Source organism: Lagopus leucura, unplaced genomic scaffold (assembly GCF_019238085.1).
Source record: "Lagopus leucura isolate 7727_CA_CO unplaced genomic scaffold, USGS_WTPT01 Super-Scaffold_73, whole genome shotgun sequence".
NCBI classification, from domain to species: domain Eukaryota; kingdom Metazoa; phylum Chordata; class Aves; order Galliformes; family Phasianidae; genus Lagopus; species Lagopus leucura.
In genome coordinates, this window is record NW_024962252.1 from 74,426,053 (window position 1) to 74,450,929 (window position 24,877).

The following is a 24,877-nucleotide window of genomic DNA, read 5'->3' on the forward strand; positions in this document are numbered from 1 at the left end:
GACTAAGTCCAGTAAAGGCCTTATGTATCTAAGCCAAGATGGAAAAGCCAATTAGAGCAGTACATAGTTTTTATTGAGTCTTTTATTCAGAAAAAAGTGTTCTGAAAAGCTTTTTAGAATTTGAGTTTAGAAGCAGAATTGCCACACTGTACATGTAGTGAAACAATACATGAAAAATAGTTACTTACCAGCAACAAAATCTCCAAATCCTATGGTAGTGATAGTAATGAACGAGTAATAGAGACCTTCAATGTAATCCCATCCTTCAGTCACCATAAAGACGAAAGGAGGAATAACCAGATGGACCAAGACACCCCAAACAATGAAAATAGCTGTGCATGTAATTTGTGCTTTCCTCTGTAAAGAAAGAGGGAAGAGTCACGCAAACAAATCTTATTTTCCATTCATGGCTCTGAGCATCATGCAACAGTACCAGCCATTTCAGATTTTGTGCTAGAAGTTTATAAGTCATCACTAAAGGTCACTGACTGCTGTGAACACAACTGTATTTTAGTGAATACTGTAGGTGATAGGACTAGATGATCTTGAAGGTCTTTTCCAACCTTGGTGATTCTGTGATGTCCTACAACAGTGCACATAGATCAGAACTGTTTGTGCTGCCTTTCTCCTATTTACATTTCCTACCATTTGCCACTCATTTAACCTCTGCACAAAGCCTGCTTCACAAAGCTGGGTACACACATTCATTTCACCATTATACTCACACTTTCTCAGGTGCTAAACCTAGAAAATTCTAGCCATTTCTGAAATTAAGGCCTAAATCAATCCCACCCTGCTCCAGAAGCTCAGTTCTTGCATTCCCTCCCATTTTTGTGTGGTTATTAGAACTGAGATTAAACTCATCCAACATGAAAAACAAACAAAAAGAAAGTAATTGAGAACAAAATGTTTTTCAGCTGGTTCAGTGCATAACAGTAAAACGCTCATGCTAGCATAAAAACCAAAGGTAGAAGCAAAGCAGGACAACTTACTTCCACACTACAGGAGCTTGCAAGGAATGTTTGTGAAACTAAAGCCTCATCTACATTGGTTCTATAGGTTTCTCATGCAGGGAGATGCATGTCTTCATAGAAGTTATATTATTAAACGTTTCCGCAAGATATCATTTGCTAAAAGTTCTGGTAGAATTAACATATAGGATCTAGCCCTTCTCAATTATTTCTACACAACAACATTTGGGAAATTCATATTCGTAACAGTGTCTGTTTATTACCACAAGAGCAGGTAAATTAAGGATAGTAAGCTTGATTTGTGCATCAAAAATAAACAGCAGGAAGATAAACGAGCAGAGGATCTTACCAGGCTTACTCCTCTTTTTGTCAGAAATTGGCCTAGCCTCTTGGCACGTCCTCCAAAGAACTTCCCCAGAGCACTGATCCACGTCAAGCACAGAGGAACTCCAAAGAGCCCATAAAATATGCAAAAGAGACGCCCAGAGGGTGTCTTTGGAGAAACATTTCCGTAACCTGAAAGAGATAAAGTATGTGCATGGCCTGTTCTTGTTGCAGAGAATTCAAGGCAATTCTACCTATACGTTAAACAACACTGCGTGGGCTTCTGCTGTATCAGATGCTCCTTACTTCATCATATACAAGAACATTAGTCTATTCCAGCTGCTGATTTCCTGAATTTGGATGCCTTCCAACATTACTCCAGAAAATGTGTATTCCATTAGAGGAGGCTGAGAGAAGTACCACATTTTAAGTGCTCCCTGGATAGCATGCATCTTTTTCTTGACAACATGAGATAAACACGAGAAAAAAAACCTCATCCCAAAACCTCTAATAAGATTTCCCAACCATAGGCAGCATTTAAGGTTGAGTTTGAATCAACATTATGAAATGAAATTCACCCTGAAGTAAGCTTTCACGTGAAAGATCCATTCTGCACATTTACATTATGGCTTGGTGCCTTCCCAAGGTAAGGGTTTGAGTTAACTGAGATGTGTGTTGTGACTCTTCAACTCAGGCTCTAAAATCAGGAACCTAGTTTATGAACTTCTGCCAGAGTTTTCTTGTATAGCTGTGCTCCTGACTTCAGCTTTGCGTCATAAATTAAGTTATAAGCTGGGTATTGACAGCTTCAAGTAATAAATTAAAACACAGTGCTATATATGACCTAGAAGTAAGACTTCCATTTACACCAACCTCCAGACTCCTCTCTCTGGTTGATTTGCATTCCTGGATTTATTTTTATTTTTTTAACATTGTAGGTGTAGGAAGGGTGTAACAATAACTTCTAGCAAAAAAAAAATATATATATCTGTAGAAGCAGATGGCAGATGATTTTCAGCTCTGAAAATCTGTGTGTTAAATGCAGAGGATTTTATAAGCACAAGACACAGTCCTTGCTCTTTGCTTCCTTTTAGAGCTGGATTAAAAACAGTTTAGGTTGTTCTGAAAGCCAAGAATACTGCTAATTCAATAGCATATGAAGATTCATGTGAGCAACAGGACAGTTATGCAAAAAATCTGAGATGCACATGCTTTAAGTTAATATAAAGTTTTATAACGGTTTTGCTTAGGGATTTTATGATTTGTTAATTTAAGCATATTTATGAATGAAACTGCAGTGACAGCAGTCAACCCCAACAGCTCTTGAATCTTACTTATTAGAGAGAATACTCATGGGTACAGAAAAAGCCTAAGTGCCAAAAGACACTTTTCCTCTACAAACCTGCCTATGAACACATGTACTCTATGCAACTCCAGCCATATCAAGTTAATCCAGAGACTAGCCTGACACAGAAATGGAAGTGTACGAACACACTGGAGCATAAGGAAAACAGTTAGCAAAGTTTATACTTACCGATCGTAGTGATTACAGTAGCAGCAAAGATCACAGCATTAGGCCAGTTCCAGTTGTTGAAAGTGTTGTTCCCAGTGATGGCAACTCCCTGATCAGCAGCATTTGATACAACCTGAAAAACAAACAATAAGCAACTCTTTACAGTCATTCTTGGGAAATCCTGGCAGCCTGAAACAGAAACGTTTCTGTCCCTCGGAGGTTTTGTCCCTTCATTTGTACTTGAAGAATGATCACATGAGTCCTTGTTTTTTGTGAAGGCCTGCCTAATATATTCACTAAATATAATTTTATGTGATTTTAAAAATTAGCTTCAGCTAGCAAGATGTAATACTCTGACATTTAAATAGGGGCTTTAATTAGAGATTAGCTCTGGTTTAACCTAAATGGATCTCTTCCAGAAATTCAACAATCCTCCAGACTGACCTAGCATTTAACATTTAGCATAGTCCTTGAACGTGGCTTAATATTTGAGACATCTTCAGAACTACTCTCCTTTTCAAAACTGTTACCTAAGTCCCATAAGACTTGAGTATAAGCAAGATGTCATAGAATCCTTGATAAAGACTGTGTAAGTAATGTTACCTTACGTGCTGTCCTTGGCAAAGTCAGACAATCTATAAGTCAATGTAAATACATTTTTCAGACAAATTAACACTTTTGCAAAGTATTTCATGCAAGAGAACTCTAATTGTCTTTGAATTCAATTCTTTTTCATCTCATCTTTGTATCTGCAAAGCATTTGTTTCCAGCATTTTGGGGAAGAAAGTGACGTTATTGGCATTTTCACTGATTTAGCAAGGGTGGTTTTTCAACATGCATTCAGGTCTTTGGGTGCTGAAAAATTATTAACTGTCTTCGCCTTTTGTAAGAAGAGACTTGGAAGATGTAGCCTCCCTTGGCTTTCTAGAACTTGACTACACAAAATGCTCTGATACAAGAACCTGATGATTTAGTACAGAAAGTCAAAGCTTAAATCAAAATCTCACATCTTTCTGATTTAGACATTCTACCTCCCTGAACTGAGAGCATCAGTTTATTACATTCTCTTGAAAAATCCCAAGTTATTTATATCTTTCCTCTGTCACACTGCTGCTGTTAAAGCCCTCCCAGGTTGCTCTGCTTTTTTCCCTTCAGTGTAAATTGACGTGGCCAAACCAATACTCAAAGGCTACATACAGATAGGTAAAAAGCCCAAACAGATGATTTACAATATTATTCCACTTCTCACCTCTCTCCCTTGATAAGCATTGAACACAGAAACTTTCTCAAGCTAAATACCTTTTGACGCAACAGGTGAGATTTACCTTAAACTGGTAAGAATTTATACAGGTACGTACAAACAGCCCTTCCTTTATTTGCCCCTTCCTTCCTTCCTACTTGATTAAGATCTAATCTTGGACCCAGAAGAGACTCAAAACAAAGTTCAATTGCTACTAGAAACATATACAAGTTAGCACAAGTTTTAATTATTCTTGAGACTTATTACATTTCACCACCCTTCCACTGTAATAAAAATGCCCTCAAAGAGAACATGCTGTACATATACAAGATGCAAACAATTTAATTAAAAATGCACTTTCAACATACAAGCTATTATAGAAGATAAAAGGATGAGCATTGAAAGTGAATAAAGGTACAGAATTAGACCTTTCTGCCGGGAAATTGAACGTGTATGTAAGGCTGCCTGCAGTCTTTCCGTAGCCAGCAGGCTCTGGACAGAAAAGGATGCAGACAGAATTCTCACTAATGAAGTCATTCGTCATAAGAAAGTAGTGCTGAAGAAATAGCCTTAAAACAGACTTGTATGAGAGCAGAAAAAGTGAGCCACCCTCTTCCAAAAATATTTGAGTCAGCTATGAGAGACCACAAGAGTTTAGCTAGCAGAGACCAAAGTAGCTTCATTAATTCCTGCGGTTTGCAAACGAATTACCTGAAAGTCCCCAAAAACATTCAAAACACCTGATAGACCTATCATCCCTTAAAAGAGGACTTGACTTCTTCCATTATCCAGCAGACCTCCGCAATGTTATATCAAACACGATTTCTCCAGTTATTTTCCATGCTATTAGCTCACTTGGATTTTATTATTATTTTCTCACAGAGCAACTGATCTCATAAGAGACACACTGAGGTATCTGTTTTCGTTGTCACATTATCTCATTGTGCTACTCCACCTTCTGATCATGAGCTCAGTTTCCCACTACGCACGTACAGCTACTTTAAGATCTGCCAGTGCTTGAGGTCTAGAGTTATAAAGAGGCTCAGACTCAAGGGAGAAAGCTGCTGGATTGATTAGCTGCCCTTCACATCCAGCCTGTAAGCATTTTGGGGTAGAGATGGCAAGCTATCTGAGCTTTATAAACACTACATTTTTACAGGCTCTCTAATGATCAAGTTGACTCAAGATTTACCAGGAATCACTAGGACTACTTTGTTAAATCTCCTGTAACTTGAACAAAGGAGTTCACCTGAGATACTTTGGGAACATGCCACTTGCATCCACTCCACACAAATAATGGTATGACTGAGAAGTTCTAAAAACAACCTTAAAATAGGGAAAAGAAGCCTTGGCCCCAAATATATAGATATGTTCCTAGCTCTCTTAGTTGCACTTCTGCGTCGGCTACTTAGGGGCAAGCCCAGAACAACGACAAGGTCTTCCCAAACTGGGAAGACACATGCTAAGATACTAGATACTAAGGTAAGCTTACTAAGATACTACATCTTCAAATAGCCTTTTTCCTACTGGCCTGTGTCAAAGTTTGCTAGAGAAAACCAGCAGCTTTTGCACTTTAAGTTGGCATCATTTCATATTTGGAGTGAAATTTGAGACACTGTATAAAAGGTTGTCTGGATCCAAAACGATAAGCAATAGGAAAACAGAGGACTACTGAGATACTTGTGGTCAGATGAATTAAAGAGACAGGAAAAATAAAAAGGCTATATGAAGTTGAGCAATTGATCCTGCCCCATAGACACCTTATCACGAACAAAAGGAATAGCCAGACACCGTTCAGTGCCAAGTCTCCTTTGACGAAGCTGAAGCCTCCTGTGTTGTTCAAAGTATTACTTAGAGATCTGACACACAACCTTACTGGTGGCTTAAAAGTTCTCCCAGTGGTATGAATGATTTTCTTTTGCACACACTAATTGTTTCACCATAAACAACGAGAAGTAATTGAACCATTAAGCCTGAAATGGTTCATCCTACTCTCAAGAGCTTTATTGTGTCTTCCCTACATAAAGGGCTGGGGCATCCTAGAGCAGACCCCATAAAAGCAATAAATGATGTGTCTGTTCAGTTCTCCTGAGCTTTGTCCCACTTCCAACTCCAAAGGAACATGAAATCATTTAATTTCTTTAATCTATGGGGTAAACTCTTGACACACAGAGGAACACTGAGAACTATTAACCTACCATGCAGATCTTCCTACAAAACATGGAGCTTCAGCAGCAATCTTATTCTTCTGTAATGATATCCACATCCCTTATGTAATTTGTAGAGGACCAAAAGCAGTACGGTAGTCATCAAATCATAGGTATGTATAATACTGACAACTCAGCCAAGTATAATAAAATTGTCCAGAGTCATAGGGGTTGGATTCATAACGATCATATGAAAATCCATATTGTTATTTTTAAATCAAAATAACAGGATTTGAGCCCTGGCAATCACAGCATTGCTGTATTGACTTTGATTTCACACAAGGCATTTCAGCAGAAGCATAATCTCTTCTGCTGGTCAAATACAGATGCAAAACTTAAAGCCACATCTGTTTATATGCAGATTCTTTCCGCAGTGTTTGAGAAGGCTACAGCTGTGATGTGATTCCCAAAACACAATACTCAACAACTCTGGTCATGGGTTTTGTTTTGTTTAAAGAAAACAAATAAAAAAAGTAAACCAAAAAACTCTGTGCTGGTAAAGCCTTTGCAAAGAAGGATCTGAAATGTGCAATGAATTATAAAGGCACAACTCCAATAAACAAACCAGAATTCATAAGGAAACTGATCACCCATCAACCTCCAAGAAGTCCATTTAAATGCCAGGTAATACCAATGGAGAGGCTTGAATTCTCATAAGTATGAGTGACATTCATAATATATGCATAGACAAAATAAGTTGTTGTGACTACATCCAGCACCTGAAAACAAGTAGGAAAAGTGGTACAAGAAGTTGTATGAACATTTTACACAGCTTGCAAAATAAAGAAAGGGCTTTGGATCTCTCAAAAAATGAATAAATACATCCATGCCAAGCAAAATGTATACCCTTTCTATTTGTCTCCTGTGGTTTTTGCAGTTACATAGCTACAGCTATAAAGTTACAGTAGCAGTCAGCTGTTTAGAATAATCAGATTTTATGCAATCAAAACATATTTAATTGTTAATGCTTATCTTTACAATAACAATAATAAAAAAAAATGAGTCAAGACAGATCCATATTATAAGATCTGGCTCATGTAGATAATATTGTTTTAGGATTACATGTAAATAGAGAAAAGAAGTGCTCTCTGTCATTCCTTTTCAAGAAAACATTTGCGTGAGGTCGCAGCTAGATTGACAGAACTTCCTTGAACTCCTTGCTTAAACAGACAATACAGACACCATGGCCAGAAATGTCCTGCTCTGTTTGGCATATTGCACTTGGACACATGCTTGCATATTAAAAGCAGCAGAAGCAATTTCAAGAGCACAGCCTGAATTTGTAAGTAATTTACAGCTAGATCAAAATTAGTATGTTAACAGCCAAATTAGGAATATGCCTGACTGGCAGCTATCACTGCTTTTCTATAGCTCTAGTTCATGGATCCAGTTTTAAAGCAACCAGCAAAGATTTTGTAAATTATTGTTCTGAAGCAGAAAACGTCAAGATCTGTTATTTTAAGCAACATTAGTTAAAGAAGAGGGGAAAAGAAAGAAAGAAGAAAAAAAGAATAGATTTAAGCCAACTGTCTCCACTTCTCTCCTTCCCCATGCTGATGTGTCCTGATTGAATGGAGGATGCTGCACATCAGAGAAAATACTTTCCTTAGTAAAGTATCTTGGCAGCAAGGGGTTTGGGTAAGGAAAGGGAAAGTTAAGCCAAGTACGCAACTAATGGTTTTACCAACACGTACGATTCGGAGCAGTGTTTTTCCTCAGTCATTTTTCCTGTCTGGATATATACAAGCAGTGATTTTTGAAAATTTTCAGTTGAAGTTCTCCAAAATCTTCATATCAACCTATATATTCTTGAAGCTAAAATGTTTCATGCCAGCTTTCACTTTCAAAAATAGTTGCACTACTGAAGGTAGTCATAGACACAACATGGCAGAGCTGCAGAGAGATTGGAGAATAAACATGAGGTTAAACAACTCGACCTAGGTAGCTCAAAAGGCAGCTATTCTGATCTTTAGTAGGGCTGCTTTGTACAGTGAAATCAGAGCTCATCACTTCTGGAAGACAGAAGACATTCTTCGAGGGAACCAAAGCGCATCATCGAGAATACAAAGCAGCAGCACTCCATTTGGACAGGAACATTTCTGCCAGCTATTCAGCATTTGGCACATTCTGTACTTAATCTACTTAGATTGGGTGTACGCAGCAAACTACAGTTGTAAATGTTCCCCCTATAGAATAGCTTTAAGTCAGCAGGAAAGTACGGACTCATGACTTCTGCCATCCATTTATTCCACCCCTACCAATACTGTAATGACAGGCTTATCTTGATAGCTCACTTGAACTCCTAGTTCCCAGCAGACCAAACAAGCTGGCATATGACCAGAGCCAACACAACAAGCCTTTCAGACTGCCTTAGCCACTTGACAGTCTCTGCAGGACTACGGTAACCAGTAGGGTTTGGGATGGTTGACCTGTCATTTCCTTCTCAGCGTTATCTGCATCTGCAATATGAGTTTCATGTTTGTCAGGACAAGAACCACGCCAGATGTGAAAAGAAGACTTTTAGCTGAGTCCTGGATTTCCTACTTCACTTCTGTGGGGAATGGTTTGCGACCTTTTTTGTAGAAAGAAAAATAAGACAAGTGAACCATATTGTCTCAATCTAACGGCAACACCCTTGTGTCTTGCTAACCTGTGAAAGTTTTACTGTCCTTTATTGACCTATGCAGAGAGTAAAGTTAGAAGGTGCAGGATATGAGTCAGCAGCACCTGCATCAGAAGGATGGTGAGAATGAATCAAACAATAAAAATTCCATGTTTATTAACGAGAACATCAGATAACTACACAAGCCCAAGTCAGGATGAACTGAGCATATGCATGTGAATCTGCAGGTTAATTCAACTGCTGTGCATGGCATTTCTTCCTACTAAGAGTTGCCAGGTTCTCTGCTCTGCTCTCATGCACATCCTAGCATTTGTGTAATCTATTTTAATGAATGTAAGACTCAAAGTCAAACGGAAAGTTTTAACAACAGCAGTCATCTATCACAAAACAAAAACTGAAATTCAATCAAGAAATCAGAAGTAGTAATTGAGGGAATAATGTTAGATTACTTCTAGAAGAACAAAAACCACAACTCTGACCTTTGGTGTTGACAGATGTAAATAATGAACTTAAACAACCACATACATTAATATTACCTGAAAACTAAAGAGATCAATACTGACACACAGGATTCTCTCCCCTCTTGTTTTTGTTCTTTTTTTTTTTTTTTTTTTTGCATTTTTAAAATCAACAGTTAATCTTATAATACAGTTCCCATGAAAGGGCAAACTTTTGAAAGTTACAACTTGAAAAAAAGAAAAATACTGGCAAAATATGAGTTTACATACTTCCATAGAGGGTTTTCTTTCCAGCAACGCCAAAATTTAATCCTGAACAAGATTGGGTTTCCATACACCTACTGACACAACATAACAAACAATGTTATATTCTCAATTTTCCATAAACTATAAGCTCTTCTTAGCTCTTCCTCTTACCTACTTCAATATATCAGTGGATTTAAAAAAAAAAAAAACTTTTATAGTTGTCTTTTGTTATTTAAATTCACTAGAGGTGAATTTAAATGATCCACTGATATTAGCATGCAAAACGGAAAGGTACATATATCAGTCAAACGTACTGTAGATACTACATTTTAGCCAAGAAGATTGTAAAACAGGACTGAACTTGCACTTTGGAAAAAGTTTAACTAATCTTGTTGATTTTTCATTTACACAGGCAGCTTCTCAGTGTTTCATGCTATTTGTGCAACAGTGCTTCCCATGTACATATTAATTGCAGATCCAAGACACCCTACAGTTGTTATTACTTTCCCTTCATTATGCTTAACTTTGGTCTGTCAGCAACTTGGACTTCCATCTAAGCATACCTTTTCTTACCTAATAGAGCCTCCAGCACATGCCACTTCATACAGTGCTGTCCCTACATCTAAGCCTGATATTTAAAGAATGCATGTAAATACATGCCTGGTCTTCATTTTGCATAGTTTTGTTACATAACAAAACAGCAAACCAAACGGTGTTTGCATCTGTTCATTTAGAATACAACACACCCAGAGGGCCTTCTTGATTTACTAATGAGCTTGCTTTGTCATAAATCTTTACAGATTTTTTTGAAGGAATAAATGCATAGTGGGGAAACTCCTGTTCTTAGACCTTTATGTGTCTTACAGTAATTGGTGTTTTTTTTTTTGTGGCTTTTTTTTTTTTTTTTTTTTTTTTTTTTTTAAATCAGACTTGCTGGCGTTATTAGATGGAGAAAGAACAGAGTGGGTTGCACTGTCATTAGCTGGACTTTGAAATCACACAAATTCCAATGAGAGTAATTAAGTTCACACCATGAAGCTGGCCACAGACTAGAGTAGTTGATTCCTTTACATTTATTGACTAGCAAAGTAAGCAGAACAGGGTGTCCAGTGAGAGCACTTGAAGACTATGGTGGTTTACACAGTTAAGAATACAAGATAATACAAAACAGAAATGGTCTTTAGAAGAGGGAAAACACTCATAATAAGGGACTGCATTGCTGTAAGGGAACCCCATGTATGTCCTCCAAAGACATGACTGGACTTGAAGACCAGAAAGCGCTCCAATCAAATCCTTACATATCTTTTCTCTTGGAAAATACTGCTATTTGTTGTAGTTCTCAGGAAGCTTAACATGAGGTTTATGTATGTCTTGCTACTGGTAGAAAACCACTGCATACAGACTTTCAAGAATATAGGGCGTGGAGTTTTTCAAAAGCACCTGCCCTTGTAAGCAACACAATCATAAATAAAACTCAAGAGATTATAACATTACAAGTGCCTACCTTTATTAGGCTAATATCCTAAATAGCCATTCTGCCCTTGAAGAAGGCATCCTCTTTCCAATTATCCTGCTAAATAAAAAGGAGCTGTCCTCGCTCTCCTCCCCAAGCACTGACGGAAGCTATTCCTTCCCTGCTGGCATCATTATTTTAAACACACCATCAGTTATGTGTTAAACAACAAAGGAAGTTCTTAGGTAGATTGAGTCTCGAACAAAACAAACTTACATATGGGCACTGGATTTTGTTTTACCTTTCTGCAAGTATAATGTGTGAAGGAACATCATAAAATAAATAATCTAAAATGTGTAGTGGGGACCAATCATCAAGATTTCTTAATACAAAACACTGAGTTGGAGGAGAGAGAAAATCACTTGCTTGGGCTGCAAAGGACATTTCTTACTGAAGACAGTACTGCAGGTGCAAACATTTTACTTCACATCCTACCTAGCTGGCAAAAAGAACCTGGGTAGAGAATGTTTATTCGTCACAGATAGGAACAATTGTTATTTCATTCTTCAAAGCACTCATTCGTTTTCTTCTTGTTAGCTTGCAATTTAACCAGATTAAGCTATTCTTTAAAAAGGCAATGAGTTGATTGACTCATACACTGCAGAACAAGTCACGCTCTTCAAGCACAATCTCAACTTATTAGCCAAACACAAGAAGGTGGGAAAAGGTTTTCACATACAAAATTAGAAAATATGATTTAGCCTGATGTCAGCTTGTTATCAGAAGGTCAAGCAATAAATCAAGAATTTAGAGGAGACTCAAGAACTATCTTTGTACTTGCTCGAACCTGAAAGACTCAAAAAAATTTAACTGTAGCTAATATTTATGAGTCCAAAGTCCTCAGGACACAGTCCGCTGGAAACAATTTGAGTCTATAATCAAATTAATTCTATGTTTTTGCTTGGCCATAGGGAAAGTAAGCAATTGTACCTGTAACTACCTACTTGAAAAGATTATTAAAAAAAAAAGACAAAGTGTGACCAGGATGAAATTCACAGACAGTGCCAGCATTAAATATACTCAATAGTCCTCTCTCCTCCTGCCCACCTGTAAATTAAAGCCAGGTGCTCATGCACTGACCATTTTAGTAGTTAACAGAGACCTAAATGCTAATCTCTGCAATGAGTTCTACCCTACTTACAGCCAGTCTTTGTGTTTGCTTCCACACAGAGAAAGAATTTAAGTGTTCCTGTATTATTGTTCCTGTACTACAGAATCACCTGCTCAGTTAGCCTTATGTAGCTGGCCAAACATCAGCTTTCACTTCCACCTCAGCAACTAGCACCATCACCTCGTTATTCTCACTAGAGTAACACAAGCTTCATAGAATATTGATATTTTCAGCTGTGCTTGGATAGTTACAACTCAGTAATAAACAACTGAGAAAGCTTGCCTGAGGACAGGATGCTTGACAAGATGCTTGTTTTAATTTTTATCCATTGGCATGGAGAATAAGGGTTAAGAGCTTTAAAAGAAACTGAAAATATCCCGGGAAATAATCTTCAATAACATGATAAGAAATTGTCTCTTGTGGGACAAACAAGTGAATGGAGAACAAATGTACCACTTAACCCTCCTGCCAGCTTCTGCAATACCTGCAAAAGAAAAGCAGTAGTTCCAGGAAAGGGTGTTGATTTAACAACAAAAACATATACAGTATAATATGCCTTTAGAAAAGAACCACTGGTTTAGGTTGAATTATAGCATCCTAGCATCCCACAAAAGACAGCAGTCTGGCAAAATGCAGGTTAACATGTATGTCAACTAGATAATTTCCTTTTCCAGTCTACACTATAAACACTCACTCCTTCAATTAACCTAATGTAAGAGGTATATTCAAATAATTCTGTATCTTCAAATTGTATTTTATTGCCCTTGAAAGCAATATAGGTTTTGTCATCAGTTTTATTCACAGAAGATAAAATCTCATACAGAAAGCACGTGGGCTACAATAAATCACTGCAGTGCTTTAAGCATAGAAGTAATGATGGAGCAGTCAACTGTCAGACTGGATGCAGCTTCTAGAGTTGTTTACTGGCATCATTTCAGTCACTAGTGAAGATCAAAGATTAAATCATATTACCATTGGATTCAGACACACTGTAAATCAGGAGACCTTATAGACTTTGTCATGCTTTCAATACATAAATATCTTTTTCAAACATTTCTTGCACAGCTGACTTGACAGGCCTGAAAACAATTCTGACAACTGTAAATTGTATCATTGCTTTAGTTTCAAGAACAAGATACATTAATGAAGAACAAAAGTTTAAAAATGTGGTATTTTAAAGGCTATATTTAAGATGTTCTAGGCAGCCATCACAATTTATTCCATCTCTCCCACTCCCTGACATATGCAGTGCTATTGAAACCATGAGCAGCAGATGCAGAAGATATACATGCTTTTCACTATATCACGGCATCCAATTGTACATTTTAGACTTTTCAAAAACAGAAGCACATCAAGAAAAACAAAACAAGGAAAAGCTGGATGTTTGAAATCCTTTTCACTGATGTATTGCTGTCATTCTACAAAGCATTGGTGAAATTCACCTGGCATCATTTGCAGCCTTCTAGTCATCTGCCTTCAAGAAATGGGAACAGAAGAATAAAGGGACTAGAAGAATGAGGGGAGTCTTAAGGGCTAGCTAAAGCAATTTGGATTACTAAAAAATAAGGGCTGAGAAGGCACGGCAGTCCCTTCTGATTGTGTACTAAATCAGAAACAGGAATACAAGTCAACAAATGCAAAAGCCATTTAAATAAAAAAAACAGTGTTGGTATAACAATAAAAACTGAGCACAAACAAAACTTAACTGTAAATTAAAACAAATTCTCAACCTAAGCAATAGTTTCTTTCAACCCATTAAGCATGGCAGCATAGATAAACTCCCCATCTACATCAAGCTCCAGCTTAATAGTGATTGGTTAAGTTTAATGAAAATATTTCTATGATAATGGTGTCATGGTAAGATTTCAGATCTGAAATATTTATTGTAATTCTAATGCATTAGGTATTGTTCTACAGAAATATCTTCTTAGTAAGAAAGCTAAGAGTACTTCAGACAGAGGTTATGAAAAAAAGTAAACAATTTCAGTGCTTTCTGTAGCACCTTTCAAAGGCATGCCAGAATTCTGTAGCACCGTTCATTGGCACGGGGCAGACTGAGCAAAGATAAAAGCTGCAGACTAAAACAAGTTACTTGGAAAGAAACAGCCGCAGTGATAAACAGAATAACAAGACTAGCAGCACTAGCATGATTTATATTTTTTTTTGAGGAAGACTTCTAATAAGTTTAAAAAAAAAAATCCTTAAAATATGGTACAAACATCATCAAGCAGATGTCATTTCCTGTAGCGGGTATACTAGTTGTTCAACACCATGGAAACAACACCCTCCTGATTTTGTAAAGCCTCATCTTAAGACTACATTTTAGATGTACATGCTAAATTTACTGATTTTGGAGTTATAATTTGTACTCATTACTTTCACAAAGCGCTGCTTCACTGAAGGTTTACAGTTGGCTGTTTGGTCTACTGCTATCAGACATAACACAAGAGCTGTTCTCTTCAGATTAAGCACATTTTGCATGAAAATACTCCAGCTGATAAAGGAAACAGAACCCTAATCAGGAGCTGCAGTGGAAATACTACACAACTCAGAGGGGGAAAAAGAAGGGGGAAGAAGTGTAGGTCTTCATCCTTTTGTTTTGTAAAAAGCAAAGCAACAGTTTCATTTACCACTGAAACTTTCATTTTTGAGTCACTACTTTACAACATATTATTTAAAACAAACAAACAAAAAAAAAACAGATGCCTTGAGAAATTTTCAGTCAAAAGACATGAGCTTTTTCTAAGAAATCTTAATTTTGTGAATGTATATTTGTGGCAACCTATCATACTTGGCCTACCATTGATTTGGATAATGCTTATAGATTTCACAGTCTGCAACAACTTCTGCGTTTTGTCTTTTTCTCTATCCTCATGGAAACTCCCAACCATATTCCCAAACTACCTCTACTGAAAGGAATGCCAAGTCTGAGGCTCCAGTTTTCACTCATAATGGAGCCACAAAAGAAAGTGCAGCCCAAAGAAGACTGGGCTGAAGCGCAAGCCCCTCCCTCCTTCATTACCAAGGAGAGTGAGGCCAAACAAGCATTGCTTGTGTTAATTTACAGAAAAGCTATGAGTAATAAGTTCTTTGGAATTATTTGTTGCTCTTTGTGTGCTGCAAGTGTGTAGTAGTAAAGTCTCTCATAGCTACACTAGCAATTTTCATTTGTAAATTAAATCACTTGATCAAGTCTCTAAGAAAGCACAGAAGAACTTAAAGCCACTATTTGGTTATTTATTCATTTATTTATTGAGGGGGGAGAAATTGAACAGCTACAGTTGAACAATTTAAGTTCTCCCTCACTACCAAACACTCTCAATCACAGCACTGTAGGAACTCAGATCCTTATAACTTTTAAGTAGTCAAAACAACATCATTTGCCAGTCCAGTGGAACTGGTAGAAAAGACAGCCTCCATATGCAGGTCTTCCTGCTCTGACGTTGCTGTCCTACTGTTACCCTTCTTTTTGCCATCACGACTAGGCAGAAGTACTCTCGATTAGTGACATCCCTGCCCAGATGTGAAAAGAAGCAACTTTGGGCTAAGTATTGTAATGAGGGAGACAACTCCCCTGCAATAAACACCCTGTTTTTGTAACATTTTCTATTTGAGGATAAAATACAGAGCTAAGTCCTATTGATATGTAGACACTTAGCCGTAAAAAGAAGAAGAATAACAAATGGAGCTCTACTTCCATTCCACAGTACTAATAGGTGTTACTGCTTCCTCTGGAAAAAAAGTTCTAATCTGTAGGGATTTTAACCTCTTGGAGGCATGACAATATTTTTACAGCACACTCTGTCTAAGACCTGCTTGTGTATGATGTACAGCATGGACAGTTAATTTTCCTATAAGCCATAATTCATAGGACAAACAATGTGAGGGATATTAATGGAAAGAGATCAACAAGGTTATTTCCTTTTGTGGCTTTCTGCAGAGTTAAATAATAAGTGAAACTCATAATTCAGCAAAGTTAAATGGAATAACTACAGAACTGAATGCTGAAGCTTACCTATTTGTGATACTTGCTGATGTTATACTTGTATTAACTAAGTGCTGCTTAACTTTTGTTTTCCCCTTTTCACTGACACGCAATGGACTTAAACACCAACAGTCTGAAAAGGCAATTGGATCACAACTGCAAAGTTTGACATTGTACATGGATTTTTCCGACATTATTAAATTCAGAATTAGATTCCAGTTTAACTAGTTAAAAAAGTATTTTGATGTAAAGCATCTTAATTACTTTACCAGCAATACCTTGAATTTGCTATTATTACAATTACAGAACTGTTTTCTCTTCTTAAGTTCCACATAGACATGTTTTGAAGACAAATTAATTAAAGGTTACTGCAGCTGTTCTGCAGATGCTAAGTGCCACAACTTTTCCTCAATCTCAGAAGATTATTCTCATTCATAATTAAAACATATCAGAGGATTTCATAGCTTTCATTAATACAGCTTAACTTTGAGGATTTTCCAACCAATTCCTTGTCTGGAGGAAAAAAAAAAAAAAAAAAAAAAAAGAAAGGAATTTAAACTCTTGCATTGCATCAGCTGAATTAAGAAGCTGGAAAGCGGTAAAAGTAGATTAGACTTCCTGCCTATCTGAATACATACATGGTAACTAATGGTAGCCAACTCCCCTTTACAAGGACTTTGGAGAATGCTGCAGTCCCCATTTTACAGATAAGAAAATGGAAACAGAAGAGTTAAAAGTTTAATCAAGCACTCACACCAGTTGGTGAACTGTGTAAAGCAGGGTTAGAACCAGCCTCAAGTAAATGTGGTGGTGTACTGCCAACAGGGTTATTACCAATTACATAAACAGATGCTAACGCACACAGCCTTTTCAGAATAAGGCATTTTTGTTTAGCTGAAATTAATTTATGCAGATTTAAATTAAACCAAAACAATAATCCTAAAGTCAATTTTTAAAAGTTTACTGATTTTAATTTACTATACGGGGAGAGGTTGGATCACATCTTTGTAATGTTTCTTCCACCTCCCCCCCCCAGTACAAACAATCAACAACTCAATCAATCTTTGCAGAATTCCACCCATCTATAAAATGGTACAAACTGAAAAATTTAAATAGAAAAGCTTTGGTACTAAACAAGAAAAGTAAAAAGGGAAGTCAAGTTTACAGTGAGTCTTCATCTCCATCATGTTTTCAGTGTATAAGAACATTTCATTAGGACATGAAAATTGACAGGTGATCCAAGCTGGGCAATTTTGCTTACAGAAGTCTAAAGAAAATTTTCAACTCATGGAAGGAACTACAAGCATAAAATAACATTGCATTAAGAAGCTGATTATGCTTCTGTGATTGATAGCCACACATAACACTATGCATCTGATTAAGAATCTCACAGTATGTGAAGTTCTTCCTAGCCAGGAATAAACTATTACAGGCTTTTGGATTTCATCCCCAAATTTTAATGCAAATTAAAGGTCTTTCTTCTCTAAGGACAAACTAGAAGGTGCTGCTGAAGCGTTGGAAACATCATGCATCTCCTACTTAACAGCCTGTCTTAAAGAAAAAGAAGCTTAAAAAAAAAAAAACAACAACAAGGAAGTCAATAAAACAGTTGTTACTGTCTGACACTTAAGTGAGCTTATACATGGTGGAATAAAAAACTTACTTTTCTGAACAGCATCAACTCAGTGAAACAAAACTAAAAGTGATCAAGACTTGGGTGGGACAGAGCTGTAAGTACAACTGCATTATTCATCAAGGAGACTTCTGTACTGTGTAATACTGTAAGCTATTAAATCTTTGGGGCAGAACCTTTACTAACTCACCTTCTTAAGACAAACAAGTTTCCGGAGTATTTTTAGTCAACTAAAAACTTCAGATAACCTCACCACACTAGTCTCTCTGTCCGTATCTTCCTTCAGACTGCAGGAGGAGGAGGCAAGGCAATGCAAGCTTCCAACAACTTAGACAGGATGTTTTGTAAGAGTAGCAAGGTGATGGCTTTATGTTAAGAGAAGTATCAAGGGGAAGAAAACTGCCAAGAAACACTATTTGTTTTGAAACTTCTCTTATAGACTGTTTAGATTTATCCATGGCTAAACTTGAAACAATATTATGTTACGTACTACAAGCCCCCTCAAAAATCAGCCTTGAGCTAACCTAGCATTTATGGGAAGAAGCTACTCTGGACAAATATTTTCAAATATAAACAGAGAGATGTGCCAACACAGTTATGGCAGGATATGAAGGATTGTGATCAGTAACTAAGTTAACTGTGCAAAGGAAGAGCCTTATCTAGACACACTCAGATCTGTAATAGCATCACTTCCATGTGGTAAGAGCTTGAATTTGAACGAATAACATTATTTTGCTGGTAAGAGTTGTCTAAGCATTATAATATTTCTTAAACACTGTATGTGTGCTGACATAACTAAACTCAATGCTGCATGAACAGTATAACATTAAAAAGAATACACTGGAACAATCTTCTGCTATTTTGTTATGTTCAGTCTTACATTACCACATACACACAAGAGGCTTTCTTCCCATGAAAGCTTCCAATCTGTAACTTGGACCAAAAACAAAAATAACAAAAAAGAGCAGATATGAAACTGAAAACACTATCAAAAAAAAAAAAATCACTGAAGTGCATTTAGTCCCATTTAGACTAAATCACATTTAGTCCCTGAGCAAAAAATGTTGGTTCAAAAAACAACAACAAAAACCCCCCAAAAAACCACTGCATATATTCTATTCTATAGAAAGTGTTTTGAATAAACAAACAAAAAAGGCTATTCACCTGAAAAAAACTTCAAGCAAACTTATTTCACAGCTTGAGTTTATCTTTCAACTTTGCCCTAGAACTGTTTTTCCTGTAATACTCAATGAGCAGTCACTAGTTAATTAATCTTCAAACTGAGATGCAGCAGTGCAAATCTTTTCCATTGCTGATTTTACAGTTTTTCATTCTCAGCCACTTGAATATCAAACTACCTTTGTTTAGATTTTGCAATGATAGCATCACACAAGCAAGTTTATTAACTATGATAAGAATGTTTGCCACATCTGATGTCATTATGATGTTGTTCTACATCTTACTACTGATATAAAAAGGAAGAATGGAAATGCTTTAACAATTACAAAAATGGGAATTTTCCCAGTGGAAACAGAGAAAATTATTTCATATTATGCAAGAGAATTGAGAAGGTAGGGGAGTCAACAAAGCCCAGCTTCAATTATTATAGCTACACAAGGCACTGGTGACTTTGGAATGTTTAAGGACACCTACTTCAGTTACTGTATTTTACAGTACAACAAGCTTGACTCATTAGTCACTCAGCTTCAGTGGAATTATTGCATAGAACAGCCCAGTTTATTTGGCACAATTTCAACCTTTCCTCACACCCACCATGCCCTCCATTATAAAACTATCAAATTGCACACTTCCAGGTTCATAAAACTTCCCATATATTTGCAGGTCACTCCTAAACATTTAACAAGAAACACATTGTAATTGAAGGCAAAAAATAAGCACTGATATGTGGGAGGTAATTAATAGTCTGTGCCCTGTCACTTCTTAACTGCCCCACTCCTGGGGTGGCAGGAAAGCCAAAACTCCCTACTATCATCTTGCTACTGTATTGCAGGAAGAAGGTTCAGCTGGCAGAAGCACTATCGTTGCTGCCTTCTGTTCATTACACTGCTTACTTTTCTATCTTTGATTTCCTGCAGCTGTCATCCCTGTTTAGCAGGCATCTATCACCTTTTCCTTAGAAGCTGGAGTCAGAGGAAGCTCTTGCACTTTGCTAAGTAGAGAAACCTGTGCCTTAAAAGCTGCCTGGCATCCAAAATACTCAGAAAGTCATTAAAACCACAGAAAATCTTCAGTTACCTCAAATAAGTGAGACAGTTTTCGTAAGAAAGACACACAGGATTCAGCTGTAAGAATCTATTCAACAACCAGTGTGAAGCTATTCTCAGCAGGAAACAAAACCACAGCTGACGGGACATCTGTCCAAAATATCAACTGCCTATACTGTAATAGAGCTGAAGAAGCAGTCTTAAAATCCACCCAAATAAAGTCAAGGCACTCTCAAAGTGTGAATTATCTCTTTATTTTACTCCTTAAATGTAACATATCTGTGTTCATGTCACCAGTCAAGCTGATAGCTTTAAGACCTTGCACAGACTACATACCAACTTAATAAAAAATTGTGGTCATACTGCAGCTTCAGTCAGCAAAGATACTAGTGCTACCACAGCAAATTACATGGCAACAGAATAAAATTTACTACTGCCATGCTGCTGTGATAGAATTTCAAAATTTTTCCTTATCCTCTTGCCCTCCACCTCAAAAATTTTGGGGGAAAAAGAAGTTGGAAACACAGAGTATTATTCTAAAAGGGCAAACTGACAACAATCACTCAACAAAGCTTTCAGACTGCACTGATACCAATGAGAGAGAGTGATTTTCTAAACATGAACTCCAATGCCCTTCAAAAACCCTTGTGCCAACAAGGCAAACTTTGATTACAGAATTGCCCTCTATGATTCTGCAGTCACGTACACACCACTTACACAGGCCTGAAGGTTGAAATTCTAACTTACCTGGCACGTTATCATAATCCAACTACTTAACTTGATTTTAGCATATTTGTATTACGGTCTGTAAAGGTACTTAGTAAAAACTGTAACAGCTGCATCTGTAGTAGGATATTGCAGCCGGACTGCTAAAGGAGAAACCAAGTTTGATTATATCACTTTTCCTTATGCAGCTGCTTGGCTCTAGATACCTCCTCTGTTCCTTGGGTACCTGGAGGAGACTCATCAGCCTCACTTCTCTCAAACACTAGAAAAAACATTTAGAGCTGCTGTTTCTCTGATAGGAGACCACACATGATTCTTGAGCAACTTTCCTTCAAAGATTTTCCTACTCGCTTAGAGGAGGTTCGGAGTGCAAAAAAGGAGCAGCAATATGAGTACTAGAAGTCATGCACAGAAGTCATCACTGAATTTGACATTTTCGCCAAGCCACCAGAACAAGTAAACCAACCAGCCACAACACAAACCAACTAAAACAAAAACAAAACCAAACAGATGACTATGCTTTCTACCTCAGGACCTTGACAGCCCTTTGCAATATTATTTTCAAGTTCTGTTAGATACGTCACTTGATAGCCAGCATCATCTGACAACCTCATGCCTTACTCTAGAATCCAAACTAACATTAAGGAATTGACATCCTAGATGATAAGAAGGATCAGAATTCAGACATCCATTATAGGTTCAATTGGGACTTTCTTTTTGTACCTGTTGCAACCTGGAAGTGTCACACAGGTTTTGTTTCTGAGCAGCTGGAACTTGCTTACACAACATTTGCAAGATGCTGGCACGGAAAGTCAATTTACTATTTGTCAGATTGCTCAATCACAGTTTGCTTCTACCATTTGGCTAAGGCAGAAACGTAGTCCCTCAGAGAGGCAGCAGCAACAACCAATCCCACATTAAGAGTTAGAAACAAGTCAATCATGAGAAGCACTGCAGATGCACACAGTAGAAAAGGAACGTAACTTCAGACTCAGCAGAGGCTATAATATATCATAATACATATTACTAGGTTTCTTAATCCCTTTTCAGTGCTCATGTTTCTTCCTCTTAAGAAAACGGTGTATGAAGTTGAAGCCTAAAACATTTCAGAAGCTATTTCACACCCAATATTTCCTTTTATCCACTGGAATTCACATAACACAAGAACAAAAGGTAATTTCCTTACTGATTTGACTGTAAATAGAGCCGCTAGGGTAAGCCATGCCTAGGAGGGATCTCTCCTGCCTACAATTAAAATGTTGGTAAGTACATAATTATTACTGTAATATCTAAGGCTTCTAATACGGAGATGTGATAAAGTAAGAAGGATAAAAACAGAACACAAACTGCAAATCCAAGGTTCCGTGCTGGCGTTTTGTGTGTTGGAGAAAAGATACCATAATACTAGATTCATCTGTTGAAAAACCCAAATTAGAAGACAGAACACAAAGGACGACAGTTACGACTTTTTTGCCATCCCTTCAACAAACAGAGCTAGTGAAGATGAGGAGAACATACTGCATACTATATTTCAGGATTTTAATCTGACTTTAAGCGCAGATATCCTGTGGATGTTTGTAGCAACATGCACAACATCACGATGATAGCATAGTGGTATTTTAATTTAAATGAAGAATACACAAAAGTCCAACTCTCCCAATTGTCCCCTATTAACGTATCTTGGTTACTTCTAGAGAGCAGACTCAGAGCTTAATGAGCTGAACTAATCCTGAACTAAGCTAAACCTGAAGATGTCTTCAATGAAGAAATCTAAGACACGAGCTACTTGCTCATGGGCATTAAATCCATAGGATCACATGAGAGTCAGCAGAAAATAAAAGTTCCTGCAAATATAGCGATCATCATGTCCTTAACACCAGTAGTTTTGTTCTCTAAGTCTATTCCTATTGGCCTGCACTACCTGCTAATGTAGACAGTGTTTTAGAGCACTTTGTTCCCAGTTTTAACAGGAGAACACAATGAGAACAAAAAGATTATCCCAGTGGCTTAAAAAATATATAGATATTATCATGTTTCATGAACCCCAATAAGACTGTAATGCTAGTTTACTACTAGACAAGTATACCAATGGAACTTATGACAAACTTTACCTCAAAACAAACAAACAAAAAACAAACCACAACATTTTTCTTTTAGGCCATTGTTAAGGAGACCCAAGAAAGGATAATTTCATTTTCAGTCTGGGAAACAGTTATCACAATACTATCCTGCTTTCAAGACCACTATCATGAGTTCTGAACACAGAACATAGCTAAGATAAAAATAAGATACGAATGTCCATATTTCTGGTTATAGCTTTCCTGTTAATCAAACTATTGACTGCCGTTTGCAATCCAGCTTGCTTCTGTTTGCAAGTTAATATGTTAACATCTATTCGTAGTACCAGTATGAAATGGGATTGTTTTAAAGGTCAACACTATCCAAAACAATTCATTTTGTATAATTAATATTAATAAGAAAAGCAACAATTTATTTTAAAATGGAAATCTACACAAAGTCATAATTAAACTCAATTTTCTCTGGCTAAAGAAGGTGTATTGCAATAACAATATATACAAGGGTTTTATGGTCTTTTAAGACAACAGGCTGTTAATAGTCTGCGGGTCTACTTGCATATACCATTATCTCTGGAGCAGAGCTTGCTAGAAAACACACCTAATAGCAGAAGGTAACATGTCAGGCAGTAGAAACATTCTGTCCCCAAAGTAACAGGACAATATACTACAAGCATTCAAGGATTAAGCCCATAGCAGGAAAATCAGAACTTCTGATGAAGTGCTATTGCTCCATCAGCTGAGAGTTGCTGCGTATGCACTATCAGCTTTGTTTAACTATGTTCCAAGAAAGTTTAAACAATATAAAGGTTAAACAGAAAAGGGGGCAGGGACAGATGAAATGCGACAGGAAAGCATGTCTGGTTACACATGACTTTGCATGAAGGTGCACACAGAAAAAAGCTATGGTATAAAGTAGCACTGCCTGTCCTCAAGTTTCCTTATCTAATGCTGCCATAGCAGTATCTATAATCATTAGACTGAGATGCCACAGAGGCACTGTGGACAGCGATCCTATATTTTAATCTCCATTTGTCTCTGCTGAAAGAGAGTGCAGAACTAAAGTTACACATTTGTAAACATCTACCAATAGCTATTTCTCAGGCATGAGCCTCATGTGTGCTGTCAAATCGTTAGGTGGGAAGTATTAGGTATTGCTGTTAATGTCTTTGCTGTTCATCATTTGCTTTGTTCTTGTCTGGTTGTTGCTCATTTTTACGTTGTTCAGATCACGCAAAAGGACAGACTGTCTGGCATTTAAGCTATGGAATTCAGTCTCCAATTAAGTCTCCTCTACCTTCAATACGATAGGTAGAAGGAATCAGGAAGTAAACAGACTACCAAACAAGCCCTAGATGTCTAGAATCTTCCATATTGTATTTATTCACCTCTTCATGAACACAGGAAAGATTATTGGGGGAAAAAAAAAAAAAAAAGTGTATATTAACTTTAAATTGGAGAGCAACTCACTCTACTAACAATAAGGAAAAGGTGCGGCCCCTTAATTGAATGTTGAACTCATGAAAAGCATTTAAAACTTAACACAAGGTTTTAGAAAATTTGAATTCAGAAGTGCACCTGTCAGTATTTGCAAATGGAGAAGACATCCTGGCTTGGAAAAAATAAGAACTAAAAAAAAAAAAAAAAAAAAAAAAAGGAGAAACCACTATTGAGCCACTTGAGGTTATTTCCTTTAGAATAATCCTCCTGTGTGCCAAGTATATCTTAGCTGAAGCTCTCCTTAAGAATCTTCTAAATATTTGTTCACAGCACTGGGCTTTAAGCCTAAACATTCAAGTTTCTAAAGCTCTTTGTCAGGACAGTTTACAGTCCTGCATGCTTTTCAAATAAAGACCTCAGTTATTTGCTCTTGTAAGTTTGCCTGCTTTTCCTGAGCTTAGCTAGTTTCTCTTCTCATTTTATTACTTTGTTTGGAAAGTAACCATTTTCACTTACCTTTAAATTATTCCCTTTCTTTTCACTAGCCTTGAGGTTTATCAGTGGAAAGCATTTCTTTCCTTGATGAC

At 37.1% G+C, this 24,877-nt stretch overlaps 1 protein-coding gene across 1 annotated transcript in view; it reads right to left on the reverse strand.

Moving 5' to 3' along the window:
* The window catches only part of KCNK5 (potassium two pore domain channel subfamily K member 5), a 32,328-nt gene that overhangs the window by 3,638 nt on the left and 3,813 nt on the right, over window positions 1-24,877 (reverse strand). Inside the window, exons 2-4 of the mRNA XM_042887550.1 lie at window positions 2,830-2,941; window positions 1,321-1,487; window positions 189-357 (exon numbers count right to left, since the gene is read on the reverse strand). Coding sequence (XP_042743484.1) covers window positions 189-357; window positions 1,321-1,487; window positions 2,830-2,941 — 448 coding nt within the window. The remainder of the gene's footprint in view (window positions 1-188; window positions 358-1,320; window positions 1,488-2,829; window positions 2,942-24,877) is intronic.